General features: G+C 44.4%; 1 protein-coding gene across 1 annotated transcript; it reads left to right on the top strand.

Moving 5' to 3' along the window:
* The first annotated feature begins 2,969 nt into the window (after nt 1–2,969).
* On the top strand, nt 2,970–19,180 carry SLC51A (solute carrier family 51 subunit alpha). Its single transcript, XM_040250090.1, has 9 exons — nt 2,970–3,269; nt 3,796–3,890; nt 13,735–13,889; nt 14,939–15,012; nt 15,415–15,573; nt 16,126–16,237; nt 16,501–16,647; nt 18,159–18,264; nt 18,804–19,180. The coding sequence occupies exons 1-9, from the start codon at nt 3,232–3,234 to the stop codon at nt 18,938–18,940; spliced, it is 1,023 nt and encodes a 340-aa protein (XP_040106024.1). The 5' UTR covers nt 2,970–3,231; the 3' UTR covers nt 18,941–19,180.
* Nucleotides 19,181–19,472: the final 292 nt, after the last annotated feature.

Here is a 19,472-nt window from a genome sequence, read left to right as displayed (position 1 = left end):
TATTTCCTTCTCCAATGCATGAAAGGAAAAGTGAAAGTGAAGTTGCTCAGTCATGTCTGACTCTTAGCAACCCCATGGACTGCAGCCTACCAGGCTCTTCCGCCCATGGGATTTTCCAGGGGAGAGTACTGGAGTGGGGTGCCATTGCCTTCTTCAACAATGGAATATTATTCAGCCATTAAAAGGAGTGAGCACTGATACATGCTACAAGATGGATAAACCATGAAAACATTATGTTAGATGAAAGAATTCAAATACAGAAAGCCACATATTGCATGATTTTATTTAGATGAAATGTCCAGAACTGGCAAATTCATAGAAAGTAGACTAATGGTTGCCAAGGGATGAGAGGAAAGAATAATTGAGAAGCATGAGGTTTCTTTGGGGGATAAAAATATTCTGCAGTTGGATTAATGGTGATGGGTGCACAACATTATGAATATACTACAATGCACTGAATTACTTTAAAATGACTGAGGTAGTGAATATTATGTGAATTTTATCTCAATAAGAAGTATTTTAAAAGAGAAAGACTGGCCTTTGACTATCAAATGATTTAAAAGCCCTAGGGAATAACTGAGAAAATTTATGATCAGTTTGTATTTTTCAAAAATGACCCTTACACTGAGAAAGCCAGAACTGAAGTAATAGATATCTTATGTTATCCTATGATTAATTAAACAAAAATAAATAAATAAATAAAGACTTCATTTTTCTTGATTCTAAAAATCAAGGTTCCACAGGTAGCAGTCCTAAATTAGCAAGAGAAGAATCTGATTGGCTGGCCCACCTCATCTTCTAGACACACCTTAGCTATGGACAGACTGGCCTTAACTAATCTGTGGGTCCCATTGTATAAAGATAGTCACTTAGGGACTTTGGGTGAGGCAGAAGCACCACTTGAGAGCTAAAGCCTTGCCTCTCCCCAACCACCTGCCCTTCTTCCTTGCGTCACCATCCATCCTGAGGATTAGCCAGTCTCCCCTGGGCCACCCAGCCCCTGCTCAGTGGCCTTCCCTCCTGCTCTTCAGACCTCCTCTCCTGCCTCCCCCACCTCTGCCCCACAATTCTGTCCCAAAGAAGTTTCAGAGAACATCCTCAGCATCCTGTGTTCTGCTCTGTTTTGTTGTTCAGTTGCTTCAGTCGTGTTTGACCCTTTGCCACCCTACAGATTACAGCACGCCAGGCTCCTCTGTCCGTGCGATTTTCTAGGCAAGAATATTGGAGTCGGTAGCCATTTCCTCCTCCAGGGGATCTCCTTGACCCCGGGATCAAACTTGCGTCTTCTGCATTGGCCGGTGGATTCTTTACTACCGAGCCACCGAGGAAGCCCTGTGTTCTGCTCTCAGGAAGTCTAAAGTTCAGGGCTTTGGATGATTAAGCTCAAGCCTTCTCACCAGGGTAGGGATGAATGACCCAGGGAGCGGGGAGCATTCCTGTGGAAATGGTTTGAGAAGCTGAGTCAGCCTGCGTCTTTGCTAGGGCAGGGCCCAGGCGACTGACTCTCTGGAGGTCAGTGCCCTTGTCTTATGGGTTGTGCCCTTATGTCCACTTCAGGAGGTCATTGGCCCCTGAGACTCTTGGATCACTGCGTTGTCCTGTCCAGAGAACTGTACTTTAGGAAAAGGGTAACGAAGAGAGAGGACTCTTTTTGATCTTCAGGAGATATTTTGAGGCGCTACTTTGGGACAGGAGTAGGGAGTCTTCTTGGTACTGCATCAGTAACTGCTTCCTCTGACCACATCTACCCACCAACCCAGAGCAGGGGGACTTTTCTGCCTTCCCAAAACTGACTCTCTTGACCGCCTACTGGGCTTTTGTTGCTGTTGTTGTTGTTTTACTATTAAGAACTTCAGCTAAGCCTCAACAGAGCCTGTAACCCAGGTCCCTTCGGCCTCTCTCCATATCACCACGTATCCAGCTTAGAGTAGTGTCATACCCCTATGATCCTCAGTTTCTTTATCTGTAACATGAGAATAAAGATAACGCTTACCTTTAATGAACTGAGAAAGTAGCATTGACATATATACACTATCATGTGTAAAACAGCTAGCTACTGGAAGCTTCTGTATAACACAGGGAGCCCAGCCTGGTGCTCTGAGGACCTAGAGGGGTGGGATGGGAGGGGAAGGGAGGCTCAAGAGGGAGTGGAGATATATATATGTATATATAACAATGGCTGATTCTCTTTGTTGTACAGCAGAAACCAATACAACATTGCAAAGCAGTTATCCTCCAATTAAAAACCAAATTTTTAAAAAGCAGTTACCTTATAAGAGTACTTGTAAAGTTTAAATGAGATAAGGAATATACAGCAGTTCCTGTACCACCTGTTGCATAAACACCCCACAGACGTTAGCTACTATTGCTGTGATTTCATTATTTTATCTGTCATGCAACTGATTTTAAGGAGCGCTTAAGTATGTGTGAGGCCCTGTGCTGGGAACTTAGGGGTACTATGTTTGGCCTTAAATAGGTTTAAGGAGAGAGCGAGAAAAGACATCACCAGTCAATAAAATAGTTATAAGCATACCATTTGGCAGTTTTTCAAAATCTGTTAAAATGCCCAGAGATTCCACTCCGTAACTGCCTCTTAAATACTTCCCTCCGCCCATTTGCTGCACCTTCAGGGCTGTTTGGCTGGATGAGCCTGTCGTCAGGATGCTCTAGGCTGGATCTCATCTGTATTTCCCAGCTGCCCTCCCTTCTGCATGCCCAGCCAATAGCACCAACACAGTCAAAGCCTCGTCCCTGACTTCCATCTTCAGGGGGACAGAGCCTGAGTTCCTGCCAGGTACCGAGGGGGAGGGGGTCACTCAGCAGGGGGGATTGTGGGGCGGATCAAGGATTTTGTCTCTAGAGGGCCCTGGGAGTCTCCTCAGGAGGGATGGAGAGTGAAGGTGGACTGGGGTTAAGGGGTGGCCAGAGGCATTCATGGGAGGGAAGAAGGAGGGACCACACCTACAGGCAAGGAGGAGTCAGCAACCAGGGAACTCAGCCAGCGGAGGGGTTCAAATTCCTCTGAGGTGAACTCTGAGAAAGGAACCTGTGGGCACAGGAGGCCTGAGGAGGGAGAGAGCCAGAAGGGAAGATCCAGCCATTCTGCCAACCCACGGCCAGTCTTGCAAGCCACAGTCAGCTGAAGCCGCCTCCCCTCAGGGTCCCGACTTGCCTGTCTCTCCTTGGCCCCCAGTGCCTGCCAGAAGGAAAGCCGGATAGAGCAAGAAGACGATGGAGCCAGGCAGGACTCAGATAAGGCTGGATCCCAGGTGAGTGAGGGAGGCAGGCCCCAAGCCAGGAGCCAGTTGCTAAGCAGCAGGGGGCCCTCTCACTCTGGCCTGTCCCTACCTCTCTCTGAGCACAAGAATGAGACAGGACTGACAATGGTCTGGTCATTCTGGAAGGTCCTCAGGGACACTGGGGAAGGGTGAGTGTATGACCCTTCAGAGCCTTAGCTTTGACCCCCAACCAAGTAGAGGAAGATCCCAGGGGTGGAGCGGGCATGAAAGACATGCATAGAGCTCTGACCAGCTGGGGACCCATTCCTGGTGATAAGGGTCCATTCTTTCTCTGGGACTCTGCTTTTTCTCCTAGCCAACCCCTGAGCTGCTGCCCCTGTGAAGTGGAGGGAATGGACTGTGGGCTTTTTGAGCACTGCAGCCAGACCTGCAGACTGTCACCTGGGCCTTGAGGGGAAATGGAGATGCTCCGTGAACCTAGGAGCGTTCGAGGGAGTGTCAAGTTGCTGCCTGCCCTAAGTCCCCATATTCTGAACACAGGTTGGTGTCTTTCCAGGTACACGGCAGATCTTCTGGAGATACTGAAAACCAATTACAGCATTCCCTCTTCCTGCTTCTCTTACCCTCCCACTGCACCCCAGCTTTTGAGAGGTGAGTCAGAGACCCTCCCCAGAGGAACTGAAAGAAGGAAAAATGAGCATCCCAAGGAGGAAGTGAAAACAGCTGAGAGGAGCTGAGGGGAGGTGGTCCTGAGCTGGCCAGCACAGAGGGAATGCCTGGGAGGATGGCTGACCCAGTGTCAATCTTGGTAAAAACCTTTCAGGGAACTTCCCTAGTGGTACAGAGGTTATTCAGGGGGTGCAGATTTGATCCTTGGTTAGGGAAGTAAGATCCTACATGCTGGGTAGTACAGTCAAAAAATTTAAAAAATTTTAAAAAGCTGGGGAAAGTACAACTCTGGAGGAGCCAAAAATTCAAAAGAGGGTCACGGCTATGTTGCTTGGAGAAAAACCTACATGTTGGGACTGCCCAGTTTATACGGGGGACACTGACCTGGAGCATTTTTCAGACCCCAGGGCCACCCAGGGACTCACATGGATGCCCGAAGCCCCACAGAATCCCTTTGAGGCCTGCACAACATCCTTCTTAAAAGGAGTCTACACCACTCTGGAGAGTGGTTATTATGAATAATATTCTTAAAACTTAGGTGAACCTGTAAAAGTATTCTGACAGTGTTGGCCAGCTAGCTCCTATTACTGAATTGGTTTTGAAAGTGAAAGGCCTAGGATGGGACTCTGTTTATTCCCTGGACACCTAAAACATGACAATCAGATGACCCTAGCATCTTGATAGCAAATGTGGCTCCCATCCACACTGTATTTTGTTTTCTTACTGCATGATCAACCACCTCTTAGATGTTGATGAGTAGGAATCTGTGTCTCTGTCCTTAACGTTTTTTCCATTCTCCTTCCTGATGTTCTTATATCAAGGAGGAGACTCTTCCTAAACAGTACGGTGTAGTCAGTGTGTACTAGGAGGCAGATATGGGCATGTCTTCGTTTCAGATGCTCTGAACTGGAGTGAATACCAACTGCCAGAGGAGGTCCAGGGGTGCCTTGCAGCTGCTCTGTGGTTCATGCAAGTAGGCAGATGCTACATCCAACTCCAGATTTCTTGTTCAGAGAGTGCAGATGGTGACATAAGTCTTCTCACACACCAGTGTTGTCAACCAGAGGCAACTTTGTCTCACAGGATACTTTTGGCAATGTCTGGAGGCAATTCCAGTCACCACAAGTAGAGGGTGCTACTGGCATCTAGTGGGGTAGAGGTCAGGGAGTTTGCCCTGGAAACAAAGTAAAGTCCCAACAACCAAGGAATTATCTGGGGCAAGGGGTCAATAGTGCTGAGACTGAGAAATCCTATCTTACACAGTGAAAATGGATCGCACATTGCTTTGCTGCAAAATGTGCAAATAGAAGCACTGAGGATATTCAAAGTAGGTAGACTATTCTGGGTCTGGTAGTCTGGGGAGCTACCTTGTTTCCCCATTGAACTGTCGGAGTGAGTAACAGTTGGAAAGTAGGGAGCTGAAGTGGAGAAAGAATGAGTAGGCAGGTTCTCCAGGCAGTGGGGAGATTCAAGGTTACTGGTGAGGAAACAGGGGACAGTTGAGAGGGCTGGGCAGGTAAGGTGGGGCCTGCTGAGTGTCAGGCAGAGGAGTTGTACTTTATCCTGCAGGCAGGAGTAGATGAGGGCTCTGAGGTTGGGAGGAGCTGGATAGTATTTCAGGACCATTAATTAGTAATCAAGATAGACTTTGGGGAGTAAGGGCCTTAAGAAGAAGGGGTATAAATTGGAGGTCAGTGCCCCAGCCTAACAGGAAGGGCAAGAGCCTGCGCCAGAGCAGTGTCAGGGAAAGGAAGGGCAGACTGGAAAATACAGGCAATCCAAAGGAAGAGCAGGCAGTCTGGTAAATATTTAGACAAGGTAAGTGAAAGAAAAAGAAACTCTAATGATGACTCTGAGAATCTGAACAGTGGTGATGACACTGACAGAAATAGGAGAGTCAGGAAGAGGTGCCCATTGGACACGTGGTGAAACCCTTTCCTCCTTCATTTATAAACTCTTTGTTTCTTAAATGCTATTTAAGAAAGAACTATTCTGGAAGAACTATTGAAACTTTCAATAATTTGTTTTTGAAATGCCTATGATATGACTACAATTATAATCCCTAGAGGATTTTCTTATTAATGGACTGATCCAAACTTTTACTTGGGGAGAGTGAAGGGCCAAGAAAAGCCAAGACAGTTTTGAAAAAGAGTAAGGAGGATATGTGCCCTACCAAATATTAAAGGTTATATATTATAAGACTAGAGTAATCGAAGCAATAATATAATAACTGCAACCACACAACCCAGACTGGGACTTAAACCCACTGTTTGTGTTTTGTTTTGTTTTTTTCTTTTTGGCCATACCACGTGGCTTGCAGGATCTTAGACTGAGAGGAATAGAGAACCCTCCTCTATGTGCCAAAGAGACATGTCTAAGAATGCTTACGGTAGCATTTGTTTGTTACAAAGAAAATAATAACAACCATGAAAACAATGTTGAATGGAAAACGTTTATATAGATTTTTTTAAATGCAAAGCAATATAATTATGTTGAGCATGTACATATGTTGTAAAAAAATTAAAACATACAGGAAAAGATACACACCAACTTCAGAATAGTAGTTAGCCCTGGGAGGTGAAGTAAGTAAAGGGAAAAGGACCCTGGAGATATATAAAGGGTCTTCAAGTACACCTGTAATGTTTTATTTTTCTAAGAATAACTTTTGAATCAAAACTAGCATATCATAACTCTTTGAAATGGATTATGGACATATTAATGCAGCTCTATTATTCTCTTTATTTTAAAAACCTTTATAATTGTAAAATAATTATAAAAATAATTTTTGACAGGCTGTGATGAAATGTTAGGTGTAAAAAACAGAATTCAAAATTTTACAGTATGATTGCAGTAATACAATATGTATACACTTTAACCAGGATGTTTTTTAAAGCTACTTTTTATTGAGCAAATACTACCATTGAGTCATGCTAAGAGGGTTAATTGGAGGGTAATAATCTACCCACGATTATAGAGCGAGCAGTAAATGGAATTTTACTTTGAGCTTAGAGCCTATGCTCTTCACCTCCATGGAAATACGTGCAAAAAGGAGAATAATTTTTGGTTAGGAACTAGCTTGGATTATGGGTAAAACTTTTTCTTTCAAAGTTTTAATGTTCTTATATTGTTTTTATTATTTAAAAGAGTAATCTGCATTGTTACAGATACAATAGGAATTTGCTAGTTGCTCAAGTATAGTTGTATTCAACCGGTCAGTTAGACAAGTATTTCCCAAAGTGTGTTCCTTGGAATACTAATCCCAAGGAGTGCTCCATGAAAACAGAGCCTGTAGAAAAATCACTTCTGTAAAAGCTATATTCTGTAACCTCCTTTTGGAAATTAACAATATAAATCAGATTTAAAACTTATACTCGGCAGGAAAGAAACATATTTAACCTTGTTTAAAGTGTTTCCCAAAATCCTTAAGCTATCAGAAACTTTTGTTTCATAGTATCTATTAAGATACAGAAAAATAAGATAGAGGACGATCTTCTAAGGAGGTAAATGAGTTTGAGGTAGAGTACTGGTGTAGGCTGTGGATGCTAAGGAAGTTCTGTCTCCTAGCTTCTGTCCTCTGGAAGTGAATGTGAGAGCCTGTAGACACTGCAAAGATGAGAAAGAATAGAGCACAAAAGGCAGCAGATACAAGAAACTGCAAAAGCACTTCCATACTGAATAGCTGGAATATGCCTCACCTCCACCTTCATCAACTTAAGCAACTTTTGATGGTTAATATTATTCCACATTTCTCCCCATAGTTATGTGAACATACACCAAGAGTCAGCATATGTCATGGTGAAGAGAATGGGCTTAGTTAGGATCAAGAACCTTTGGGTTTAAATCCCAGCTCTGTAACTTTCAGGCTGTGTGATCATGGGTGAGGTGCTCAACTCTAAGCCTAGTTTCCTGGAAAAGCATGTAAATGGAGATGACAGGAAGAATCCTCGTGTGGTCATTTCTTTCATTGAACAAATAGTCAGTTACTGTTGCATGCACTTGGAGACAGAACAGAAAACAAGCCTAACAAAGTCCCTGCCTTTGTGGAGTTCACACTACCATCAGTCTATGGGGACAAGCAATAAATATGTAAATAACCTCACGGTGAGGGCAACTTGGGAGGGACAGACTACACCACACTGGACACTCAAGGGTTGCTGACTGAGGGGCATTTGAGCAGAGAGCTCAGTGAGGAGAATAAGCCAGACAAGGGGAGCTCAGGGAGAAAAACTGAACAGGCAGCAGCCAAGCACTATAAGGTCCTGGAGGTTGAAATGGCTCAGGTGGTTGTTAGGTGGCTGAGGGGTGGTAGGGAAATCCTGCTGCTGCTGCTGCTAAGTCACTTCAGTCGTGTCCGACTCTGTGTGACCCCATAGACAGCGGCCCACCTGGCTCCCCTGTCCCTGGGATTCTCCAGGCAGGAGTACTGAAGTGGGGTGCCATTGCCTTCTCCAGGGAAATTCTAAACCTCAGTAAACAGAAGAGGTGAGACGCGATGGTTGAGTCTGGAACACAGGGTGTGGGCGAGGATGAGGGATCAGTATCGGAGACCCAGGGTCTCCCGGAGAGGAGCCAGAACCATGGTTACTGGAGTCAAGCGGGATGGGAGAGACTTTCAAGGAGGAAGGAATAGTCAAGGACAGTGAAGATGGAGAAAGGCTTTGACGTGATGGCTTCTGGAGGGGCTGTTTCCACTCTTGTCTCTCAGTGAGCTGAGGAGGACAAGAGTCAAGCAGGGGCTGGGGGAGTCCCTCAAGGAGGGGCCTCCAGAGGTATTCCCCTTCCCAACAAAGGACATTGGTTTTTAGAAATCTACTGAATTAATTTTGCTTTCTGCCTATCTGGACTTTATATTTTGTCTGTTTTTTTTTTTTTTTAACTAAACATTTCTATTGTAAAAAATAATTCAGTAAAGTCAATATGAAAATAGAGAAAATTATGAGGAAGAAAAATCACGTATGGTCCCACCACTCAAGACCAGCACTGCAAATATAGTATAAGCTGTTTCTGTGCTTTTATTTAACAGTAGTGGAAATCATACTATACTATAATTTTATATACTGTTTTTATAAGCATGACATCATATGAATTTTTTCACATTATTACATATTTGGCAAAGTATGTCTTAAAAACTTATTTGTTGTAAAATGCATATGTGTTATAGAATAATTGGAAAAAAAAAGAAGACAAAGACCACCCACAGTCTCATCACCCAAAGATGGCATTGCTAATTTATTCCTAGGCAGTCTCGTTTTTAATGTTTTTATCTTAACCCACATGAACATGGTATAAAATTTTAAATAGTACAAAAAGGCTACTAATGAAAATTAACACTCCCCTCCCCTATTTATTCTCATTTTTAATCTTCATCCTACTTTTTCAGCTGATGATTTTTTAATCAGTTACCTTCAAATTACCATTATTTCATGTGGTATCAGTTTTGTATATTATCTGTGGCTGCCTCTATAATACATAAAGATTTAATTCACTTAGTACCAAACTTCTACTCATTCCACATGGTTTCATTATTATTTTTAGTTGGTTATCTTTATAGCTGTATATACTATACCTATAGTTTATTTCTTATTCTGCCAACTGCAGATAGTACTTCTTCACTTTCCATTTCGTATGATAAAGATATTAGGGCCCCACTCTTTCCTTCAACTCTTTTCTATCCTTCTCTTCAGCCAAATCCTTTACATGGCTATAGTTTTACTATCCTATTTATTTTTATTTCTTTCTGGTCACACCACGTGGCTTTTGGGATCTCAGTTCCCCACCCAGGGATCAAACCCTGGCTGCTAGGAGTGAACATACCAGGTCCTAACCACCAGCTGCTGCTGCTGCTGCTAAGTCGCTTCAGTCGTGTCCGACTCTGTGCGACCCCATAGATGGCAGCCCACCAGGCTCCCCCTTCCCTGGGATTCTCCAAGCAGAACTGGAATGGGTTGCCATTTCCTTCTCCAATGCATGAAAGTGAAAAGTGAAAGTGAAGTCACTCAGTTGTGTCCGACCCCATGGACTGCAGCCTACCAGGCTCCTCCGTCCATGGGATTTTCCAGGCAAGAGTACTGGAGTGGGTTGCCAATGCCTTCTTCGCCTAACCACCAGAGAGCCAGGGAATTTCCTGTGGTAATTTTGCTTTCTGCTTTGTTCATATTAAGGTGTGTTTCTTTCAGTTATAAATTACATTCAGTAAAGGGCAATGATTTTATGTATATAATTTGATGGATTTTTACCCAAGTGTGCATCTGTGAAATCACCACTTTACTGCCTATACTTTTTTTAACATTCAGAAGTTTAAACTCTTTGTATCAAATTTGACCATCCTTCTCTTTGTGATTTCTTGGATTACACCTAAGCTTAGGAAGGTCTTCCCTCAAGTTTTGATGAAAATATAACTCTCTCTTTTTTCTCCCTTCTCTCAATTTTCCCTGTTTTAATTTTAAATAAATACCACTTTTTTAAAACACTTTTTTTTTTTTTTGTATTGAGGTATAGCCGATTAACAATGTTGTGATAATTTCAGGTGAACAGAGAGGGGACTCAGCCATACATACACATGAATCCATTCTCCCCACTCCCATCCAGGCTGGCACATAATATTGAACAGAGTTCCATTGGCTATACAGTAGATCCTTGTTGTTTATCTGGAATTATTTTGATACATGGAAGGCTTTATGTGTATATCATGATAAAACAATAGCAACTGTTTTAAATCCACATGTTTATTGTATAAGGATAAAATTGTGTCAGAAAAAAAGATCCTCTATGTTTATATCTTTAAAATTTCAAGGAAGGGAGGTAAAGTCTCTTTTTAATTAAGGATTGCAGCCAGGTGGATTTTTGCTTGTTTTATTTTGTTAATGTTTAAAACCTGCAGGGCCTACTAGAGCAATATCTGTAGAGGTAATTGAGAATGAGGCAACCAAGCTAAACAGCAACACTAAGCCAGTAATTTGGTCACACAGTGGGCTGCACCCTAATTAAGTGGAAGCAGGTGGAGACAGGAAAGGGGAGGAGGGAAGAACAACACAGTCCTATCTTTTGAGGCCTGTAACAGAAAGGAAAAGCTTACCACTGACTTCAGAAGTGTAGGCTGGGAGATTGTCCAAGGGCTGCCTTCCCTGCCGCAGGTCCTCTGGATTGATCACAGACCTAACTGTGGTCAGAGGTAAAGGGCCTCTTGGAGAAAGCAAACAAAAAGAAAAACATGTACCCTGAAATAAGAACAACCAGGATCAAAGTTCAGTTCAGTTCAGTCGCTCAGTCATGTCCAACTCCATGGACTGCAACCCCTTGAACTGCAGCACGCCAGGCTTCCCTGTCCATCACCAGCTCCCAGAGCTTACTCAAACTCATGTCCATCGAGTTAGTGATGCCATCTAACCATCTCATCCTCTGTCGTCCCTTTCTCCTCCCGCCTTTAATCTTTCCCAGCATCAGAGTCTTTTCAAATGAGTCAGTTCTTTGCATCAGTGGCCAAAGTATTAGAGTTTCAGCTTCAGCATCAGTCCTTCCAATGAATATTCAGGACTGATTTCTTTTAGGATGGACTGGTTGGATCTCCTTGCAGTCCAAGGGACTCTCAAGAGTCTCCTCCAACACCACAGTTCAAAAGCATCAAAGTAGTTTTTGACAAATTCACCTTTGTCCTGGTTGCTCCTTGTGATGTCACCAAGTATGACTGACCCAGATCACAACTCAAGTCTTCACTGGGATGTTGTCTCCTTCTTCCTTGTTTTGGTGTCAGCAGCTCTGAGTTGCCTTCAGTCACTAAAACATAGGGCAGACCAGCCAATATCCTCTCATTGTTCAGTCACCCAGTCATGTCAGACTCTTTGCGACCCCATGGACTGCAGCATGCCAGGCCTCCCTGTCCCTCACCATCTCCTGGAGTTTGTCCAAGTTCATGTCCACTGCATCAGTGATACCATCCAGCCATCTCGTCCTCTGTCACCCTTTTCTTCTGCCTTCAATCTTTCCCAGCTTCAGGGTCTCTTCCAATCAGTCAGCTGATTGCATCAGGTGACCAAAGTATTTGAGCTTCAGCATCAATCCTTCCAATAAGTATTCAGGGTTGATTTCCTTTACTCCCAGTGCAATATGACAGTGGCTGGACTCTGCCAGTCTTCCCCTTCTTCTGTCATCTAGCCAGTTGGGAGACTAAAAGGAAAGGATCTGCCAAGGAGGGAAGAGACTTAGATAAATGAGGGTCCAGGCTTAGTCACCGAGGACATGGAACTAACTCTTTGTTTAAAACATTGTTGCACTGATTAGAACATGCTCAGAAACAAATATTGTGACTATATTAGTGTTTTCTTGTTAGCAAGGATGAGGCCAGAGGAGCTTCATTGGTGTTTGTTAAAATGTTTGTTATCTTCTATTATCAGGTAAGCTTGTTTAAAATGTAGATTACATCCCAGATCTATGGGAACAACATCTATCCTGGCAGGGGGTATAGGGAGTGGGGGTCTGGACAGCTACTTTTTAACAACTCCTCAAATGATTTTAATAAATACTAAAGACAGCTACTGGATTACATTTAATGTGAGAATAAGTGTACTTGGGGCCAGCATAGGTCAAATATCCTTGGAGTCTTTACTTGGGTCCACTTTTTTGTTAAAGTCCCGTTATGTGTCCTAGTAAAGTGACAAAATTTTTGAAATCAAATTTAAACATCTCTAGGCTCCAAAATCACTGCAGATGGTGACTGCAGCCATGAAATTAAAAGACACTTACTCCTTGGAAGAAAAGTTATGACCAACCTAGATAGCATATTGAAAAGCAGAGATATTACTTTGCCAACAAAGGTCCATCTAGTCAAGGCTATGGTTTTTCCAGTGGTCATGTATGGATGTGAGAGTTGGACTGTGAAGAAAGCTGAGCGCCAAAGAATTGATGCTTTTGAACTGTGGTGTTGGAGAAAACTCTTGAGAGTCCCTTGGACTGCAAGGAGGTCCAACCAGTCCATTCTAAAGGAGATCAGTCCTGGGTGTTCTTTGGAAGGAATGATGCTAAAGCTGAAACTCCAGTACTTTGGCCACTTCATGTGAAGAGTTGACTCATTGGCGCAAAGAGTTGGACACGACTGAGCAACTGAACTGAACTGAACTGAAGTATATCAAGTTCATACTGTTCACGGGGTTCTCAAGGCAAGAATACTGGTTTGCCATTGCCTTCTCCATTGGAAGGACTGGTGCTGAAGCTGAAACGCCAATACTTTGGCTACCTGATGCGAAGAGCTGACTCATTTGAAAAGACCCTGATGCTGGGAAAGATTGAAGGCAGGAGGAGAAGGGGATGACAGAGGATGAGATGATTGGATGGTATCACCAACTCAATGGACATGAGTCTGAGCAAGCTTCAAGAATTGGTGATAGACAGGGAAGCCTGGCATGCTGCAGTCCATGGGGTCACAAAAAGTTGGACACAACTGAGCGAATGAAGTATATCAGTATATATTCTGATGATATGTATCAGAAGTATATATTTTGCTTTAATTATAATGTTAATTGGTCCCTGTCTGCTAGCATAACCCCTGACACTGAGAAAAGTGAATAGGCTCTGTTGACCTCCGAATTTAGAATTTTTGTTCATTATGTACAAACTTGTTAGGTGTCTATATCCTGATTCAAGTAAGCCTTACCATACTTAGATTGACCTGGTCTAGTCTCCCATGCATACAGAAGAATGACTTTTTCTTAATCACATGTTAGAAATTCTAGGTCTAAGAAAAAGCCCATCTCCTGCATGTGAGGAAGCCCACATCTGCTCCTCAGCCCTGGTCTTCAGCTCACTGGAGCCTTGTCCTCTCTTTCCACTCTAGCATTGAGCCCTATGGATATTTCCCTCATGGTCATCATGACCTTGCTTGTCCTGGGCTCAATAGCCATCTTCCTGGAGGCTGCTGTCTACCTGCACAAGAACACCCGCTGCCCTATCAAGAGGAAGACCCTGATCTGGTGCAGCTCTTCACCCACGGTGAGGGTCCTGCCACTGCCTTTGGGGAGGGGCTGAAGAGGAGGATTCCTTTCAACTCAATAATTCAAGTTGCCTTCCTCTACTGCTTTAGGGTGGGGGTTTTCATCTGCTATCTGCAGTCAGGATCCCATGCTTGGAAGGTCACAGGCAGTGAGATGGAGTGTTTGAAATCTTAGAGCCACAGAAACAGTTCTAAGAACAGCTGAAGAATGGTCTGAGCCCACCAGCTATCCCACTCACTACTCCCCTGCTATGTGTTGCTGTTAAAATAAACCTGTTTCCTGCGCAGACCAGCAGTGGTTCCTCAGAGGGTAGGAGGAGAGTAATTTTTTCCCATGGGGTCATGTTCACTCTACCCTCACATTGTAAGTCCTTCTAACTCACTCTTAAACAGCCATTTGATAGCTCTTTGGCATGCTCGCAGGCCACAAGATGGGGTTTCTCTGTGTGGTGAGCTCTGTGTCTGTTTCGGGTGAAGAACAAAGCCCTTGAGGTCCTTTTCTGCCAGATGACACCTGCCTGGGCCATCTCAAGACATCAGAGGTGCTCTAATAACATGGGATGTTGAAAGGAAGGGTTGGATCTTGATCTATGTACTCTTAAAGATGAACTGACCTATTCCTACTCCAGTGACCTATGTTGAGAGATGATAGTCTTCAAAAGAGCCTCTGACTCAAGGTGACTTGCTGTCTCTAACACTAGACAAGGAATAAACTGACAGCTGAATTTAAAAATTAATGTTTTTTAAATTAGTTGATTTAACGAGCTCTTTTTCCAACTGGTCACTTTTTTTTAATATTTATTTGGCTGTGCCAAGTGTTAGTTGTGTCATGTGGGATCTAGTTCCCTGACCAGGGAATGAACCCAGGCCACTTGCATTGGGAGCTCAGAGTCTGAGCCACTGGACCACGAGGAAAGTCCCCAGTTGGTCACTTTTAAGTAATGGTGCTTCAGATGTTTAGCTTTTGCTTCCTTGAGCTCTTGCCGCAAAAGGTGAGCATGCAGTCTCCTTCCCTACCCTAACCAGTTCCTGGTTCTTCTCCAAGCAGATAGTGTCCGCATTCTCCTGCTTTGGTCTCTGGATTCCTCGTGCCCTCACACTTGTGGAAATGGCCATAACTACGTGAGTGTCCTGCCCTGCCCCCAGCTGAACTTGATATCGCTCTGAGGACCCCCTTCTGCTTCTCTCAACCCTGGGAATCCAGAGTTTGTGTCTTTTTTTTTTTAATCCCATCTCTTCCATAAGTCCATGCAAACAAACTGATCACAAATTGAGCCCTTTTCAACGTGTCTCTTGAACTTCTAGTGCATCTCAGGCACCATTTTGTTCTCACAGCCTGCCCTCTTCCACCTGTCCTTTCTCACTTCTCAAAATGCCTAGACCCTACCTGATCCCTTCAGGAAGCCCCCTTCTCCCTGTCCTTTTGCAGTCTGTTTTCCTTTGGCAGCAGGTGGTATCCCGCCAGCTGCTTCCACCTGCTCTTCGGTGTGCTCAGGCCCACCTTCCACCTCTTCCTAACTCCAGGTTTTACGCGATGTGCTTTTACCTGGTGATGCAGGCCATGGTAGAAGGCTTTGGTGGGAAGGAGGCAGTGTTGAGGACACTGAAGGACACCCCGGTGATGATCCATACAGGCCCCTGCTGCTGCTGCTGCCCCTGTTGCCCCCGAATCAAGATCACCAGGTGAGGTGGGAGGGAGAGGCTGCCTGGAGAGCAGACTGGCCTCTTCTGCACTCTCTCAAGAGCCTCTGCTGGCTCTCTCAGTCCTGCTTCAAGCCTCATGGAATTTGGCTTGTATGGAACAAAGCCAGTGATGAAAGGGTGGGCATCCCACAGCCAGGACCCACACACTGGGCACCCACACAGGGCTAGGAGGAACAGAGGAAGGAGAACTCCAGAGTTCCCATCACTTACACTCACTGTCCCCTACAAACTTTATCACAGAGAACAAACTGCACTTTGGGCTATTTACTTTCCCCTTCCATCCATTTCAGTTAATTAGGTTGGGGTCAATCCTCAAGATAGTTCTTGCTCAAAAGGCATCATTCTGGTCTGAGGGTGAATGGGAGGCAATAAAGGTGGTTCCCAATGCTCTTCCTAAGTCCCCACCCACTTGACTATGTTGGTGTCTATGATGGTGGCCAAGCCTTGCCAGGAACCCAATGAGAGAACTGGAAGTTCTGGTTGGGGTGGGTGATTTGTAGGTCTATGTTCCTAATCCTCTTCCCACTTCAGGAAGAGACTTCAGCTGTTGCTGTTGGGCCCCATCCAGTACGCCTTCTTCAAGATATCACTGAGCCTGGTGGGCCTGTTTCTCATCCCTGATGGCATCTTTGACCCATCAGACGTAAGTCCAGAGTAAGGGGCAGCAGAGGCCAGGACGAGCTCAATTCCTTTGAGCTCTAGAAAGAATAGCCGGAGCCCATATCCCCTGATTCAGGCCCAGGATTGGGACAGCCCCAGGCACAGGGCGACTGTGGGAAAGCAGAGGCTCAGGGACTCTAATGGGGAAGAGAAGAAGCTTTTTTATTTTCCCCACCACTGGGAGAAGGGAAAAAAAAGGAGAAAGGGGCTTGCTTCCTCACTGACTGCTTTCTGGCCTGCCACCAGATTTCTGAGAGGAGCACAGCTCTATGGATCAACACTTTCCTCGGTGTGTCCACCCTGTTGGCTCTGTGGACCATAGGCATCATTTTTCGTCAAGCCAGGCTGCACCTGGGTGAGCAGAACATAGGAGCCAAATTTGTTCTGTTCCAGGTAACTATACCCTGGGAGAGAAAAGATGGTTAATAATGAGCCACAAATCATAGGGGTTAGAAGCTGAGACTAATAAAGGCTAGAAGTGGGTCTGGGAATCTTCTTAAGCCTTAGGTTTCCTGTGAGATTTGGAAAAGAATCCCTGCCCTTCCCCAGTTGCTGCTTTTCTGTGCTGTAACAGTTTCCTAAGGTTGCTGGAGCAAAATAGCACAAACCAGGTAGCTTAAAACAACAGAAATGCATTGCCTCACAGTTCTGGAGGTTGGAAGTCCAAAACCAAGCTGTCAGTGGCCCACATGCCCACTGAACACTGTTGGGGCGAACCCTTCCTTGACTATTGCTGGCATCTGATTGTTTGCAACAGTCTTTGGCATCCTTGGCTCATCACAGGGCATTCTCCCCTCATGTGTCTGTGTCTCCTTTTCTGATAAGGACGTCGGTAATATTGGAATAAGGACCCACCCTACTTCAGTATGACCTCGTCTTAACTAATTACATCTTATCAGTTACCAAGACAATGATGGTCACATTCTGAGGTACTGGGAGTTAGGACTTCAATGCATCTTTTAGGGGGACACAATGAAGCCCATAACACATGTATTTTTAAACCTTAAATTCTTATACCTTTGCTGTTTTCTTTTCTTCACTACCCATTACTTCTAAAAATCTTGCAATTCATCACCACTAGAAACATCAGCATTATCAGTTACAACTATAAATGAGCAGTACTACATATTAGGTGCTTTTCATACATTAATTAAAGTTCACTATAATCTTCAGAATCATTGTTTTTTCTATTTTACAAATGAGAAACTGAGGTGTTTTGGGGTTTGCTCAAAGGTACATAAGGAATGGAACCGGAATTTAAACATAGAACTGTCTATCTACTCCCAAACTCACATCCCTTCCTCTCATCTCACTGACTCTGCATCATCACCTCTTCCCTGAGAATTTTCTCAAAGGCACATTTGTTCACTTTTTACACTTTCCATTCTCTAAGCCCAGAGATAACCTTTCCACCAAATGCAATGACTTCTAGCCCTTTACTGTTTCTCTTCTCTCTCCATTGTCTTCTTGCTGGGGCCTTCTCCTATTCCCAAGGCATAATGATTCCTTTATAGTTAACAGATTGATTTCACATAAATTCTCACTTGACCTAAGCAGGTGCTGCTTACAGGCACATGGCAGGCAGAAGTGGAGGGTCTATAGGAAGACAGAGGACAGAAGAGCCTACCATGGAGTAAGGGACTGACAGGGCACAGAAAGGATCTGGGCTCCAGAAGCACTTAGGGTCAGGCCACAGAATAAAAGCCTTGCGATTAATGAACCTGCCTATGATTATCGGAGGGAACCCTGGACAAGCCAAGTCTACCCTGAAGAGGCTGTGTGTCAGAAAAGTGTACTCAGAGAGGGCAAGCACTAAGACACATTTCAAACACAGCAGTGGGCCGGCCAGCCTCAGCGCCAAGGATGCTGAGCCCCCGCGCTCACTCGTCTTTTCTGTTCTGCAGGTACTCCTTATTCTGTCTGCCCTGCAGCCATCCATCTTCTCAGTCTTGGCCAATGGCGGGCAGATTGCTTGTTCGCCTCCCTTTTCTTCTAAAATCAGGTCTCAAGGTAAGCACATGGGGTTTCCTAGTCTATCCCAGGATGAGCAGGAGGGGGAAGTCTCAGAAGAGAGGATCTTAGATTGGAAGTAGGGCTAGCCACTCTCATAATATTCAGTGTTCTGCTTAGCGTACTGAAAAAGAGACCTCCAAGAAATCTAGCAGAGGCTCTGAGTCTGTGACCTCTCTGATCACACAGACAGCTGCAATCCTGCAGCTTGAGGCCCAGCCCTGATGATTAACCCAGGAAGCCATGGGTTCAATCCTCAGCTCCTGAAAGAGGAATAGGTGGTTAGGAAGCAGAGGGTCATGATGATAAAATATGCAAAAGAAATGTTTAATGCTAGCCTCAAAGTTCAGGAGGTAGAGAGAAAAGTTCTGGTTCTGGCTCTACTGTCAACTTGCCATGTTACTGGTGACAACTTAATATCTCTAGGTCCTGGTTTGAGGATAAATTAAGAGAAACTGCTGTCCAACTCATATGCCAGGGCTGCTATGGGATACCACCTCTCTAAGTTAGAATAACCTATATTTTGTCCCATGCTGCAGTGATGAACTGCCACCTCCTCATCCTCGAGAGTTTTCTGATCACTGTGCTGACACGAATATACTACCGAAGGAAAGATGACAAGCTTGGATATGAACCTTTCTCTTCTCCAGACCGGGATTTAAACCTCAAAGCCTGAGGTGAATGGCTTGAACAATGAAAGGGACACTGTATTCATTAGATGGGTACAAGATTTCTTTACTGTTCTTCAACCTTGACCAAATGGGGATCGATTCTATTGTCAGTGCAAGCTGGCAAATGATGTATAGTTGACTGTAGAGATGAATCAGAACTATGCAATAGGATGAAATTGTTTTGGATCTTGCCTGAGGAAGGTATTTTAAGCTTAATAAACAGGATGGAGTTTGATTTTCTACAACTGGGCACATTGCCTCCCTGTGTGCCACTATTAGCCCATCAAGATTGTATATTAAAAGGTTACTCTGAGCTTTCCCAAAGCAAATGAAAGGGGGAAGAGTGTATGATAGTTTTCTTGGTATAATAACAGGAATAGAACTCAGCCAGGCAAAACAGTATGATCCCAAAGTCTCAAAGAAACGAGGCTTCTGAAGAACAGAAGGAAGTGGTTCCCTTACAGATGTGTCAGTAGGGCACTGATGACATTAGACCTGGGAGATCTAGATCAGCCTCCCTTTGTGGGCCAATGGCTT

Source organism: Oryx dammah, unplaced genomic scaffold (assembly GCF_014754425.2).
Source record: "Oryx dammah isolate SB20612 unplaced genomic scaffold, SCBI_Odam_1.1 HiC_scaffold_2, whole genome shotgun sequence".
In the NCBI taxonomy this organism is placed as follows: Eukaryota; Metazoa; Chordata; class Mammalia; order Artiodactyla; family Bovidae; genus Oryx; species Oryx dammah.
This window is presented reverse-complemented; position numbering and strand designations above follow the sequence as displayed.

What these genes read in the sequence shown, in the direction of transcription:
- SLC51A (XM_040250090.1), top strand. Translation starts at nt 3,232, where the DNA reads ATGGAGCCAGGCAGGACTCAGATAAGGCTGGATCCCAG. An exon ending in CAGATAAGGCTGGATCCCAG is followed by an intron (nt 3,270 to 3,795) that starts GTGAGTGAGGGA and finishes GTGTCTTTCCAG; the next exon opens with GTACACGGCAGATCTTCTGG. An exon ending in CCAAATTTGTTCTGTTCCAG is followed by an intron (nt 16,648 to 18,158) that starts GTAACTATACCC and finishes TCTGTTCTGCAG; the next exon opens with GTACTCCTTATTCTGTCTGC.